The following is a 15,069-nucleotide window of genomic DNA, read 5'->3' as shown; positions in this document are numbered from 1 at the left end:
CCAAGGTACCACTGTATATATATATATATATATATATATATATATATATATATATACCGTATATAATGTTGGAGGGTGGCACTCTCCTGGACTGTGTTTGCACCCCGGACACTGTTCAGACTCAGGATAATACAATGAGAAGGATCCACAGAACTTTGGTCCCAGTTTTATCAGATAATAAATGGAGATGATACAGTGTGAGTCTCCCAGTGTTTATGGCTGCGCCGACTCCCCTCTGCTACATCCCTGATCTGATAGTCTCCTCCCCCCACCTGCTCAGGTGTTATAGAGTGGTGACTCCTGGCCGCAGCTTGTCACAGGGCGGACGCTGAGCAACTGCTGACAACACGGTGAGAGGTGGATGGACGGGCGCAGGGCATGGGGGGAGGGGGCTGGAACAAATCACTCATCATCGCATCCACATCTGCACAACAATCATTTCTGGACTCTCAGAACTTTTTGAACGAGTTTCTGTATGTTGCAGATAGTTTGGATAAATATAGAAAAGTCTCATACAAACACATAGCACCCAAATATCTCTACACGTCTACACTATAGATATACACCCCAGCCAGACCACTGCTTATAGAGCAGGAGGTGGTCGGTAACCTAGACAACGAGCTGTCAGCAGTGGGAGGGAAAGAGCAGCCTATTAGGGGTTGGAGACAAGTTTGGTAAAGTTCTAAGTACAGGGAAGAATCCCTTTAATTCCAGGACACAATGGCGTCATGCACAGGGCGGGTGTATTCATTGTGCTATGCTGCGGGTTTCTTATAAAGCGTTCTTCTCTGTTCAGCATGATGTCCGCAGAAGAGGAAGCATAAAACAGCATAAAACTCTGCCCCATGTTTGTTACAATGTGTCAGCGCAGGTAATATGTATTAGTATGAAGTCAGGACTACACAGATCACAAACTGGATGAGACTGTAACAAACCCTCACCTGTGATGTAATTTACTTCTATTTAAAAATCTCCAGTCTTCCAGTACTTATCAGCTGCTGTATGTCCTGCAGGAAGTGGTGTATTCTCTCCAGTCTGACACTGTGCTCTCTGCTGCCACCTCTGTCCATGTCAGGAACTGTCCAGAGCAGGAGAGGTTTTCTATGGGGACTTTCTCCTGCTCTGGACAGTTCCTGACATGGAAAGAGGTGGCAGCAGAGAGCACTGTGTCAGACTGGAGAGAATACACCACTTCCTGCAGAGCATACAGCAGCTGATAAGGACTGGAAGATTGGAGATTTTTAAATAGAAGTAAATTACAAATCTATATAACTTTGTGACACCAGAAAAAAAAGATTTTCACTGGAGTGCCCCTTTAATATTTTCAGCATCTTGGAAGAAGTGAAAACAAAGTTTGTTAGAAAGATTGAGAAGTATAATAATACAGGATATAATGGTCACTGGTCACAGCTGCAGCAGCGTCACAATGTGTCAGGTCACCCATGATTCTACATATGATCCTCTGATTCTTTATCCTCTAACCTTCCTCTCTGTGTCTCCTCTCACAGATGATTGCAGTTTTACTGCCCGTCCTCTTCCTGGTGGGGGCTGTAATAGGTGAGACGCCTCTCAGGTACTCATGTTGTGTTTTATGCAATGCTCTGCAGATCTCTGGAGGTCAGTGATGTAATCATCTGCAAGATCTATCACTACGGATATGTCAGGAGGTGGTGAGGGTAGAGAAATGTTCTGCAGATTTCGCTAGGATATATTACTATGGATCTGTCAGGTGGTGGAGGGGATGAAGCGATGTTCTACAGATCTCTGGGTAGGTCGGTGGTGTGATAATCTGCAGGATAAATCGGACATACTGTATAAAGAGGAGAGAGCGATGTTCTGCAGGTCAGTGGTGTGATAATCTTCAGGATATATCAGACATATAGAGAGGACAGACCGATGTTCTGCAGGTCAGTGGTGTGATAATCTGCAGGATATATTGGTGAATATAGAGCAATGTTCTGCAGAGGTCATTGGTGTAATAATCTGCAGGATATATCTGGGTGATGTAGAGAGGACAGAGCGATGTTCTGCAGGGGTTAGTGGTGCAGTAATCTGCAGGATATATCAGGGCGATATAGAGAGGACAGAAAGATGTTCTGCAGAGGTCTATGGTGTAATAATCTGCATGATATAGAGATGACAGAGCAATGTTCTGCAGAGGTCAGTCAGTGGTGTAATAATCTGCATGATATAGAGAGGACAGAGCGATGTTCTGCAGAGGTCAGTCAGTGGTGTAATAATCTGCATGATATAGAGAGGACAGAGCAATGTTCTGCAGAGGTCTATGGTATAATAATCTGCATGATATAGAGAGGACAGAGCGATGTTCTGCAGAAGTCTATGGTGTAATAATCTGCATGATATAGAGAGGACAGAGCGATGTTCTGCAGAGGTCTATGGTGTAATAATCTGCATGATATAGAGAGGACAGAGCGATGTTCTGCAGAGGTCTATGGTGTAATCTGCATGATATAGAGAGGACAGAGTGATGTTCTGCAGAGGTCAGTGGTGTAGTAATCTGCATGATATAGAGAGGACAGAGCGATGTTCTGCAGAGGTCAGTGGTGTAGTAATCTGCATGATATAGAAAGGACAGAGCAATGTTCTGCAGAGGTCAGTGGTGCAATGATCTGTCTGGGGGGTCCCGTTGCAGGCGGTGAGGTCTGTTTCTCCAGGATCGGATGTTTCACAGACAACGTCCCCTGGGCCGGGACCCTGGAGCGGCCGATCTCTCACTTACCGTGGTCTCCAGACAAGATCAATGTCCGCTTCTTGCTCTTCACTAAATCCAACGCCAACAACTTCCAGGTAAGAAGCACAGAGCTCTTGACACATGACACGGGGGTACTGGCCCTTTAAATCATTAAATCATCATAGATTAGGTGATGCTATTATGACATCACTCCTGTGACATCATACCGCCAGATGCCCCGCCTCCTCTGCCCATTATCACCTGACTTATCCACCATTGTCTGCAGGAGGTGAACGCCATCAACCCCTCCACCATCTCCGCCTCAAATTTTGCAACATACAGGAAGACGCGGTTCATCATCCATGGCTTCATTGACAAAGGGGAGGAGAGCTGGCTGACTGACATGTGTAAGGTGGGTGTGCCCCTCCCCCCAGGACACGCCTGCTGTCACCGCCCCATCCTCACACGTGTGATCTCTTCTGCTTCCAGACTATGCTGAAGGTGGAGGACGTCAACTGCATCTGCGTCGACTGGAGCGGCGGCTCACGGACTCTGTACAGTCAGGCGGCCAATAACATCCGAGTGGTCGGGGCAGAAGTCGCCTATTTCATTGATGTTCTCTCGGTAGGTGATTCACAGGACTAGATGATGAGGTTTGTAGTTCTTGAGTATCTACAGTACCATGGGGAACCCCTGAATTTGTACGCTATCTAGTGGAAGAGAATTATTGGTTGCACAGTCCTCTCTGTCCCCCCCCTGCACTCATCTCTATGATCATAGAGAGAGCTGTGTGGTCATATAGTTACAGCTCTACAGTCCTCTCTATCCCCTCCCTGCACTCATCTGTATGATCATAGAGAGGACTGTGTGGTCATACAGTTACAGCTGCACAGTCCTCTCTATCCCCTCCCTGCACTCATCTCTATGATCATAGAGAGCTGTGTGGTCATACAGTTACAGCTGCACAGCGCTCTCTATCCCCTCCCTGCATTCATCTCTATGATCATAGAGAGGACTGTGTGGTCATACAGTTACAGCTGCACAGTCCTCTCTGTCCCCTCTCTGCACTCATCTCTATGATCATAGAGAGGACTGTGTGGTCATACAGTTACAGCTGCACAGTCCTCTCTGTCCCCTCTCTGCACTGTGTTATCAGTTCCTGATGTGTAATATCACTTTTATTCCTCGTCACTCATTGATATTTATTTTCTTCTGTTTATTTCAGAGTAACTTTGGATACTCTCCAGGAAATGTCCACGTAATCGGTCACAGTCTGGGGGCGCACTCGGCTGGAGAAGTTGGGAAGAGGAGGCGCGGAATTGCAAGAATCACAGGTTGGTTTGCACTTAAAGGGGTTGTCCGGCGATAAAAAATTATTCACAGAATGACACACAATACAGTTATACAACTTTGTAATGTATGTTATGTCTGTGAATGGCCCCCCTCCCCGTGTCCCACCACCCCCACCCGTGTACCCGGAAGTGTGGTGCGCTATACATTACCTGTCACGTGCCGACCACGGTCTCCGATCCTCAGCAGTGACGTCTTCTTCGGGAGCCCGGCGGATCTTCCCGAGTGCCAGCCGCCCTCTGCAGCGTCATCCGAAGCTCAGCCGCGATTGGCTGAGCATAACTGTGCTCAGCCAATCGCGGCTGAGCTGCTGATGACGTGGCCGCGCACGTGGCACCACACTTCCGGGTCTAGCGTGGGTGGGGGGGAAACACGGGGAAGGGGGCCATTCACAGACATAACATACATTACAAAGTTGTATAACTTTGTAATGTGTGTTATTCTGTGAATAATTTTTTATCGCCGGACAACCCCTTTAATCCTAAAAATTAAAGGGCCAGTATAGGCAAAATTAAATAAAATCATTACTAAAAAAGTAAAAAGTTCAATGACTCTCTCTCCACCCATTTTTTATGTTCATAGAGAGAACTGTGTGGCCGTACAATTACAGCTGCACAGTCCTCTCTATCCCCTCCCTGCTCTCATCTCTATGATCATAGAGAGAACTGTGTGGTCATACAGTTACAGCTGCACAGTCCTCTCTCTCCCCTCCCTGCTCTCATCTCTATGATCATAGAGAGAACTGTGTGGTCATACAGTTACAGCTGCACAGTCCTCTCTCTCCCCTCCCTGCTCTCATCTCTATGATCATAGAGAGGACTGTGTGGTCATACAGTTACAGCTGCACAGTCCTCTCTCTCCCCTCCCTGCTCTCATCTCTATGATCATAGAGAGAACTGTGTGGTCATACAGTTACAGCTGCACAGTCCTCTCTATCCCCTCCCTGCACTCACCTCTATGATCATAGAGAGAGCTGTGTGGTCATACAGTTACAGCTGCACAGTCCTCTCTCTCCCCTCCCTGCTCTCATCTCTATGATCATAGAGAGAGCTGTGTGGTCATACAGTTACAGCTGCACAGTCCTCTCTCTCCCCTCCCTGCACTATGTATGGGTCTGGTCTGAGGCTCTCTGTTAGCCTTGCTCTGTTATCACTTACTATGTCTCTATTTGCTGACACAGGACTGGATCCCGCTGAGCCCTATTTTCAGGGCACCCCAGTAGAGGTGAGGCTGGACCCCTCAGACGCGGCTTTCGTTGATGTCATCCACACAGACGCTGCCCCTTTGATCCCCAATATAGGTGCGTATATTCCAGGAGCTATAACCCCCATCATCCGCACTGGATAGATCACTCAGATTTATGTTATCCAGGTTGATGGAAGTTTTGTCTTCTAGGTCTGGGAATGAGCCAGGTGGCCGGTCACATCGACTTCTTCCCAAATGGTGGAGAGGAAATGCCTGGATGTAAGAAGAACGCCCTCTCCCAGATCGTGGACATAGATGGCATCTGGCAAGGTGTAGTGTAACCTGCAGTCCCATGTAACACCACAGATAACACAGTGATATCTCTGAGAACAGATAATGTAGTAGATGTCACCTGCAGTCCTATGTAACACCACCGAGAACAGTGATATCTCTGAGTACAGTTAATGTAGTAGCTGTCACCTGCAGTCCTATGTAACACCACAGATAACAGTGATATCTCTGAGTACAGATAATGTAGTAGATGTCACCTGCAGTCCTATGTAACACCACAGATAACACAGTGATATCTATGAGTACAGATAATGTAGTAGCTGTCACCTGCATTCCTATGTAACAGCACAGATAACACAGTGATATCTCTGAGTACAGATAATGTAGTAGATGTCACCTGCAGTCCTATGTAACAGCACAGATAACAGTGATATCTCTGAGTACAGATAATGTAGTAGCTGTCACCTGCAGTCCTATGTAACATCACAGATGTATCAGTCTCGTATTTACCCCCAGGTACTCGGGATTTTGTCGCCTGTAATCACCTGCGCAGTTACAAGTATTACACGGAGAGTATCCTGAAGTCGGACGCCTTTGTGGGGTTCCCGACCACCACCTACGGCTCCTTCACCTCAGTAAGGTTTCTCGGGGGGGTTGATATCACAGCTCTGGGGTTGTTGGGATAGGTGGGTGACAACCCCTGTGGATGCTATACTGGAGGCCATGTTGGTTGTCACCCAGCTTTCCCAGGGAAGGATATGTAAGAATGTGACAGACGAGGAGATGCCAGGAGTCACATGACCTGTATGGGGTGGTCACTTCTTTTTTCCATGTTCCAGGGTTCGGGGTTCCCCTGCCCCAGCGGTGGATGCCCCCTGATGGGTCACTACGCTGATAGTTACAGAGGAGCCACCGGACAGAAGTTCTATCTCACCACCGGCGACCAGTCCAGCTTCGGCCGTAGGTTTCACGTCCCTGATATAACACATTCATGTCCTGCAGCTTTCTCGCTGACATGTCCTCTGCTTGCTGTCTGTGTACGGAAACCCTGGCCGGCCCAGACCCTGTCTTCCAGTACTTATCAGCTGCTGTATGTCATGCAGGAAGTGGTGTATTCTTCCCAGTATGACACAGTCTGCTGCCACCTCTGTCCATGTCAGGAACTGTCCAGAGCAGGAGAGGTTTTCTATGGGGATTTGCTGCTGCTCTGGACAGTTCCTGACATGGACAGAGGTGGCAGCAGAGAACACTGTGTCAGACTGGAGAGAGTACACCACTTCCTGCAGGACACACAGCAGCTGATAAGTACTGGAAGACTGGAGATTTTTAAATAGAAGTAAATTACAAATCTATAGAACTTTTTGACACCAGTTCATTTGAAAGAATTTTTTTCTCTGGAGGTCCCCTTTAATGTGGCTACAACGTGTCACTACAGGTGGAATGTACCTGTCTACAGTATATCTATTAACCTCTTTGTGACACCAGTTGATTTAAAAACATTTTTCCCCTCTTGAGTTCCCCTTTAAGACCCCATTGATAGCAGGGAGAGTGGCTGTAAGCTTCCTGTCCTCCCAGGAGTGCATCTCCCTCCAAGTCCCTGGACAGTTTGGCTGTGATTAGTTGCTATGAGAGCTGTGATTGGTTGCTATGGGAGCTGTGATTGGTTACTATGGGAGCTGTGACTGGTTCCTATGGGAGCTGTGATTGGTTGCTATGGGAGTTGTGATTGTTTACTATGGGAGCTGTGATTGTTTACTATGGGAGCTGTGGTTGGTTGCTATGGGAACTGTGATTGGTTACTATGGGAACTGTGATTGGTTACTATGGGAGCTGTGATTGATTACTATGGGAGCTGTGATTGGTTGCTATGGGAGCGGTGGTTGGTTGCTATGGGGGCTGTGATTGATTACTATGGGAGCTGTGGTTTGTTGCTATGGGAACTGTGATTGGTTACTATGGGCACTGTGATTGGTTACTATGGGAGCTGTGGTTGGTTGCTATGGGAGCTGTGGTTGGTTGCTATGGGAGCTGTGATTGGTTGCTATGGGCAACAAATAAAATCTTACAATAAGACAGTGCCCTAAATCTCCCCCCCCCCCCTCCCTATGTGCAGAACACATGATAATATTGCTGGTAATGATATAATACACACAGCGCTGTCTTCCCTCCCCCAGGCTGGAGATATAAGGTCACCCTGCAGATCTCAGGCTCTCTGAACGTCCAGGGATACTTCCATGTTTCCTTGTTTGGACCCAATGGGAACACGCGGCAGTATCAGATCTACAAGTAAGGAGAGAAAAATACTGATACCATGTGTAGTCGGAGAGAGTCCATACATAGGGCCAAACAGTGCTGGGGGCATATAGTGCCAAGATGGTGGCAGTGTCCTCCTAACACAATACTGGGGGCACATAGAGCTGAGATGGTACCAGTGTCCTCCTAACACTATACTGGGGGCATATAGTGCCAAGATGGTGGCAGTGTCCTCCTAACACAATACTGGGGGCACATAGAGCTGAGATGGTGCCAGTGTCCTCCTAACACTATACTGGGGGCACATAGAGCTGGGATGGTGCCAGTGTCCTCCTAACACTATACTGGGGGCACATAGAGCTGAGATGGTACCAGTGTCCTCCTAACACTATACTGGGGGCATATAGAGCCGAGATGGTGCCAGTGTCCTCCTAACACTATACTGGGGGCACATAGAGCTGGGATGGTGCCAGTGTCCTCCTAACACTATACTGGGGGCATATAGAGCCCAGATGGTGCCAGTGTCCTCCTAACACTATACTGGGGGCATATAGAGCTGAGATGGTGCCAGTGTCCTCCTAACACTATACTGGGGGCATATAGAGCCCAGATGGTGCCAGTGTCCTCCTAACACTATACTGGGGGCACATAGAGCTGAGATGGTGCCAGTGTCCTCCTAACACTATACTGGGGGCATATAGTGCCAAGATGGTGGCAGTGTCCTCCTAACACAATACTGGGGGCACATAGAGCTGAGATGGTGCCAGTGTCCTCCTAACACTATACTGGGGGCACATAGAGCTGGGATGGTGCCAGTGTCCTCCTAACACTATACTGGGGGCACATAGAGCTGAGATGGTACCAGTGTCCTCCTAACACTATACTGGGGGCATATAGAGCCGAGATGGTGCCAGTGTCCTCCTAACACTATACTGGGGGCACATAGAGCTGGGATGGTGCCAGTGTCCTCCTAACACTATACTGGGGGCATATAGAGCCCAGATGGTGCCAGTGTCCTCCTAACACTATACTGGGGGCATATAGAGCTGAGATGGTGCCAGTGTCCTCCTAACACTATACTGGGGGCATATAGAGCCCAGATGGTGCCAGTGTCCTCCTAACACTATACTGGGGGCACATAGAGCTGAGATGGTGCCAGTGTCCTCCTAACACTATACTGGGGGCATATAGAGCCCAGATGGTGCCAGTGTCCTCCTAACACTATACTGGGGGCATATAGAGCCAAGATGGTGCCAGTGTCCTCCTAACACTATACTGGGGGCATATACTGTAGAGCTGAGATGGTGCCAGTGTCCTCCTAACACTATACTGGGGGCATATAGAGCCCAGATGGTGCCAGTGTCCTCCTAACACTATACTGGGGGCACATAGAGCTGAGATGGTGCCAGTGTCCTCCTAACACTATACTGGGGGCATATAGAGCCCAGATGGTGCCAGTGTCCTCCTAACACTATACTGGGGGCATATAGAGCTGGGATGGTGCCAGTGTCCTCCTAACACTATACTGGGGGCATATACTGTAGAGCTGAGATGGTGCCAGTGTCCTCCTAACACTATACTGGGGGCATATAGAGCTGGGATGGTGCCAGTGTCCTCCTAACACTATACTGGGGGCACATAGAGCTGAGATGGTGCCAGTGTCCTCCTAACACTATACTGGGGGCACATAGAGCTGGGATGGTGCCAGTGTCCTCCTAACACTATACTGGGGGCATATAGAGCTGGGATGGTGCCAGTGTCCTCCTAACACTATACTGGGGGCATATACTGTAGAGCTGAGATGGTGCCAGTGTCCTCCTAACACTATACTGGGGGCATATAGAGCTGGGATGGTGCCAGTGTCCTCCTAACACTATACTGGGGGCATATAGAGCTGGGATGGTGCCAGTGTCCTCCTAACACTATACTGGGGGCACATAGAGCTGAGATGGTGCCAGTGTCCTCCTAACACTATACTGGGGGCACATAGAGCTGGGATGGTGCCAGTGTCCTCCTAACACTATACTGGGGGCATATAGAGCTGGGATGGTGCCAGTGTCCTCCTAACACTATACTGGGGGCACATAGAGCTGGGATGGTGCCAGTATCCTCCTAACACTATACTGGGGGCATATAGAGCTCAGATGGTGCCAGTGTCCTCCTAAGACTATACTGGGGGCATATAGAGCTGGGATAGTGCCAGTGTCCTCCTAACACTATACTGGGGGCATATAGAGCTGGGATGGTGCCAGTGTCCTCCTAACACTATACTGGGGGCATATAGAGCTGGGATGGTGCCAGTGTCCTCCTAACACTATACTGGGGGCATATAGAGCTCAGATGGTGCCAGTGTCCTCCAAACACTATACTGGGGGCACATAGAGCTATAACATTTGCTATAAAACAAATGCCCACCTCAGGGGGCAAGTGTAGTAACTATCCGTTATAAGGTGATAATAAGCCACTCAGGCTCCATCTCCGCTATCTCTTACACACGTTTTGCCTCCTTTGTGCAGCGGATACATCAACACAGGGAAATCGTACACGGCGTTAATCGATGTAGAGACCGACGTCGGACCCCTCAACAGGGTTAAATTCGTCTGGAACAACAGCATCATTAACCCTCTCTTCCCCACCCTGGGGGTGACATCCGCAACTGTCCAGTACGGAAAAGATGGAAGCACGTAAGTGACCCCTGTTACCTGCCCAAAAGTCACCCCCACCCCGGGGCAGATCCGTCTGCTAGGGGCACATGTGCCAGACATGGTGGCCTGTAATGTCTGCTGTATAGCTGCCACCACATGTGTGTGTGTGTGTGGGGGGAGACATGCTATATACAGGTTTAACCCCTTGTTACCTTCTTTTCCAGGAAGAAATTCTGCGGCAGCGGGACGGTGAGGGAGGAGGTGCTGCAGACCCTGAACCCCTGTTAGATCAGCTGAGAAATAAAGAGCCATCCGCAGACTGTGTGCGAGTCTTTCCTGACAGATAGGGGGAGCAGCATGATGTGTGACTCCTCCCCCTGTACCCCAAGTGTGTCCTGTACCCCAAGTGTCACTTTCCTTTACCCCAACTGTGTCCTGTACCTCAAGTGTCACTATCCTGTACCCCAAGTGTCACTATCCTGTACCCCAAGTGTCAGCGTGTCACTATCCTGTACCCCAAGTGTCACTATCCTGCACCCCAAGTGTCAGCCTGTCATCCTGTACCCCAAGTATCAGCGTGTCTTTATCCTGTACCCCAAGTGTCACTATCCTGTACCCCAAGTATCAGCGTGCCATTATCCTGTACCCCAAGTGTCACTATCCTGTACCCCAAGTGTCACTATCCTGTACCCCAAGTGTCACTATCCTGTACCCCAAGTATCAGCGTGCCATTATCCTGTACCCCAAGTGTCACTATCCTGTACCCCAAGTGTCACTATCCTGTACCCCAGGTGTCAGCGTGTCACTATCCTGTACCCCAAGTGTCAGCGTTTCATTATCCTGTACCCCAAGTGTCACTATCCTCTACCCCAAGTTTCAGCATGTCACTATCCTGTACCACAAGTGTCAGCCTGTGATTATCCTGTACCCAAGTGTGTCCTGTACCCCAAGTGTCATTGTGTCTGTAGCTGACTCTGTTTGGCCGTTGAAATAAATGGTACCCACTGCTCTCTGCCACAGTATATGTTGGCTTTCCATTCTCTGCAGGATGGTGATGGGTACCTGTCCTATAGTGCTGAGTACAGACAGAAGCAGGATCCGTAACTTACATGATAAGAAAACAGATCACTGATAACACGGCACTTAACACAGTAACATCCTAGGTGCATTGCTCCCTGGGAAACCTGAATATGCAAAAAAGGAGCAGTGGAGCCTCATTAAGGAGTCTCGATACACAGGACTAGCCAGATATCCCTCCGAGAAGGACCCAGCCAAGGGGGCGGTGTGGTGCCCACTCCCGGTAGGAAGGTGGGACGGCTGGTCACTTGTCAGATGGTGAGGTGTGACGCCAGTTCTATGGTGGTTGGCCGAGATACAGCCGGGCCCAGTGATGTTATGTTGTGACGCCAGTGCCAGTCGGGCACACAGGTATGGTGGCACACCTGCTTTTATTTTAGAGGGCTGTTATACCTTGTTCCCCTGTGGACAGTGACCTGCTGGGTTGTTGCGGGGTCCCTTGGGCTGTTGTCACGGTGGTCCGGAGTGGAGTGATGACCCACCCAAAGTATTGGCACTGCCACCCACAGAAAGGGGAGATGTCGCAAGGAATGTTCGTGTACTGTGTTGGTGCGGAGTGAGAAATCACAGAGTCTCTTTATCATGAATAAGATCTGCTTTACTTGGGAAACACTTGTGTGCAGCAGGTCATACAGCTTTGCCTTGAAACAATATGTCACACGTAATAAGACACTTGATAAGTTAGGATCCAGATATGTAGTGAGCAGATAGGGAGTAGTACAGTTGTGTGGACTGAGTTGCGTGCTGAGAGGTAGAAAGGGGGATGTGAGAGTCCCAACCCAAGTAGTACTGTGCTCTGCCGGGAGGTTGGAGGATGAGACAGAAGAATAGTTGAGAAGAGAGAGAGAATTGCCTTACCAGTGTCGGGGGACTTGTCCTAGTGGGTGACACAAGCCCCAGACCTTGTTACCGTGGATGAGCGGAATGCTGAGGGTTCCCTACTGACACCTGCGCTGTGAGATAGAGTTCATAGGCTTCTAGCAACTTTTCTCTATCCGGATCAGTTCCTTTACTTGCTTTTGGATACTGTCCCGTACTGCACTGTGACTCTCCTTGTCCTCAGCATGGGTTGAGATGACCTCTGACTTTTCCTCTCTAGTGAAGGATTTAACACTGCATAGTGCTGAGTGGAGTTACTTGAGAAGAAAAGGTCAGCTTCATGTGCCTGATTCTGCTTCTAGACTGCACACTGAGACTGGGGACCTGGGAGAGGGCCAGGGCTAAACTAGACTACTGTAGAGAGCGTTCTGGCTTGTGACCTTCCTCTACAGAGTCCTGTGACAAAAGACCTCTACACTTCCTCTACCCATGTGACTTCCTATCTACAGCCCCTCTAAGGTGTGCTGTGAGTGGGTGAAGAGTGCATATGTAAGAAGTAAAGAGATAAATGATAGGACAGAGGAAGAAGACATGTTCATTGGTCTACAGATCCATGTGACATACAAATAAACCATAACCCTTTCAGTTCTACAGCTGTGCAGCAACTAAGTACATATACTTACAATAGCGACATCTTGTGGCGAAACTTTAACACTACTACATCACCACTTGAATACAAAGGGGGAGATTTATGAAAGGGTGTAAATATACACCTGGTGTAAACTGCCCACTGCAACCAATCACAGCTCAGCTTTCAGCTCTGGTAAAATATAAGTGGAGCTGTGATTGGTAGCCGTGGGCAGTTTACACAAGGTGTATATTTACACCCTTTCATAAATCTCCCCCAAAACGTACAGGCTTTTCCGAAGGGTGTAACTACTAGCAACACCCGTGGTGGGAAACCACAAAAACCACCATATTAAGTGGCCCTATAAGTCAGTGTAATGACAAGGGATAAACCAAGGCTAGGTATCCATCAACAGACAGCTGTTTCAGGTTGTTGCTCCTCATCAGTGTGGAGCAGGATTCTGGCTAGGTGGGAGCAATGCCTAGTAGAGCCATAAGAGAAACAGATCACTGATCTCAGGGAGACCAGCCAAACAATAACACTGCCGGCTGCTGGTTACATCGCTCACTTACATTATGAGGAAGAATGGAGACAAGGATGACATTTATCAGTAGATACAAGATGCCTGGGTGACTGCGTTTTCTGTGTGAACCCAACCTAACGCCTAGAGACCGCTCAGCCCTGTGTCAGGCTCCATGTGGGGTCGCTGTCGCTGATAACACCGGAACTGACAGGACAGAAAACCCTGCATGTAACATGTATACAGCAGGATCCATTACATCATAATTACAAAGGATCAAAACTTCACGATGCAGAAAACATGATTGACCTTTTTTCCTTTTTTTTGTATATCTCCCCCTTCCCCCACTATATTTTTGCACTTTGGTTTTTTTTTTTCATGATGAAAAAAAAAACAAAAAACGTATTGCAAAAACATAGTGTGAACCCAGCCTTAGGCGACATTCATGCAGTATTTTTTATCCATTTTTAGTGACCAGTAAACACTGAATCCATTACAACCCATTCATTTCAATGAATCTATTCATACATCCAGTAAATTTGCGGATCCGCAATCTGTGACGAAAATAGGACAGGTTGTAATACGTTCTGTGATTGCGAAACAAACAGCCCAACCGAAGTTTATGGAGAGTACATTGGAATCTGCAAAACCACCGCGTCACGGATCTGTTTTTTTGTAACATCGCTAAGCTCCTCCTGGGCTGTAAAATGGCCACCTAATGACCATGTGACCTGTTTTGGAGGGGGGTTGGGACAGCTATTGGCATCATATTTGCCATCCCCTTTTATTTCTTTACTAGACCTATAGGGTAGATTCACACTACGGAATCCGCGTGGATAAATTCCGTCAGATTCAGTCGTTCGTACCCTTTTGTGGTCGCGCACCTTTCCACCCATCCTATAGACACCATTCTATGGGCGGACCAATTCTGCGTTCCGATAAAACAAATTGACACATCAGTTCTTTCTGCGAAACGCGGAATTGGTCTGGCCATAGAATGGAGTCTACAGCATGGGCAGATATGCACGCCACCACAAAAGGGTACGAACGACGGAATCTGGCTGAATTTATCCGTGCGGATTCCGTAGTGTGAACCCACCATTATTTTCAAGATCCGCAAAAAAACAACAAACAAACGGATTACAATACAGAGCACACTACGAATGCAAAACGCTAGAGGGCTTTTATTCTGCTTGAATTCCGCTCAAAGGGTGGGTTCATACTGAGGAATTCTCGCGGATATTGTCCGCGGAATTCCGCTGTCTGTCCCCTCGCCTTTCCGCCGGCTCCATAAACACCATTCTATGGGCCGGCGTATTCCGCTATCCGCCGAAAGAAGTGACATTATCCGCGAGAATTCCTCAGTATGAACCTACCCAAACTCTGCTCCTATTCTCCCAGAGCTGAATAGGCGAGGAATTTCTAGCAGAAAACTTTCTGCTTCAATTCTTCGAGAATTCCTCAGTGTGAACCCAGCCCAATGCAGCGTAATGCCATCCTGAGAAGAACTCAGAGCAGTGGGATACAGGTGTGTGTAATCTGCTGCACCTGCAGAGGGCGGTATATATACTGGGAGGGTGGGGAGAGGTGCAGGATCCTCTGCTGTAAG

The 15,069-nt window shown here is 48.4% G+C and overlaps 1 protein-coding gene across 1 annotated transcript; it reads left to right on the top strand.

Annotated features, from left to right (window-relative positions):
• Positions 1-292: 292 nt before the first annotated feature.
• Positions 293-10,735, top strand: LOC138798382 (pancreatic triacylglycerol lipase-like). Its single transcript, XM_069978811.1, has 13 exons — positions 293-350; positions 1,509-1,557; positions 2,654-2,808; positions 2,979-3,104; positions 3,182-3,316; positions 3,918-4,026; positions 5,223-5,342; positions 5,438-5,557; positions 6,035-6,153; positions 6,358-6,478; positions 7,693-7,804; positions 10,288-10,455; positions 10,641-10,735. Exons 2-13 carry the CDS (start codon positions 1,509-1,511, stop codon positions 10,702-10,704), a joined length of 1,398 nt encoding a protein of 465 aa, XP_069834912.1. The 5' UTR covers positions 293-350; the 3' UTR covers positions 10,705-10,735.
• The last annotated feature ends 4,334 nt before the right edge of the window (positions 10,736-15,069 follow it).

The sequence above is a fragment of the Dendropsophus ebraccatus genome, chromosome 8 (genome assembly GCF_027789765.1).
Source record: "Dendropsophus ebraccatus isolate aDenEbr1 chromosome 8, aDenEbr1.pat, whole genome shotgun sequence".
Classification (NCBI taxonomy): Eukaryota; Metazoa; Chordata; class Amphibia; order Anura; family Hylidae; genus Dendropsophus; species Dendropsophus ebraccatus.
The sequence above is the reverse complement of the archived record's forward strand: the minus strand, read 5'-3'. Positions and strand labels throughout refer to the sequence as shown.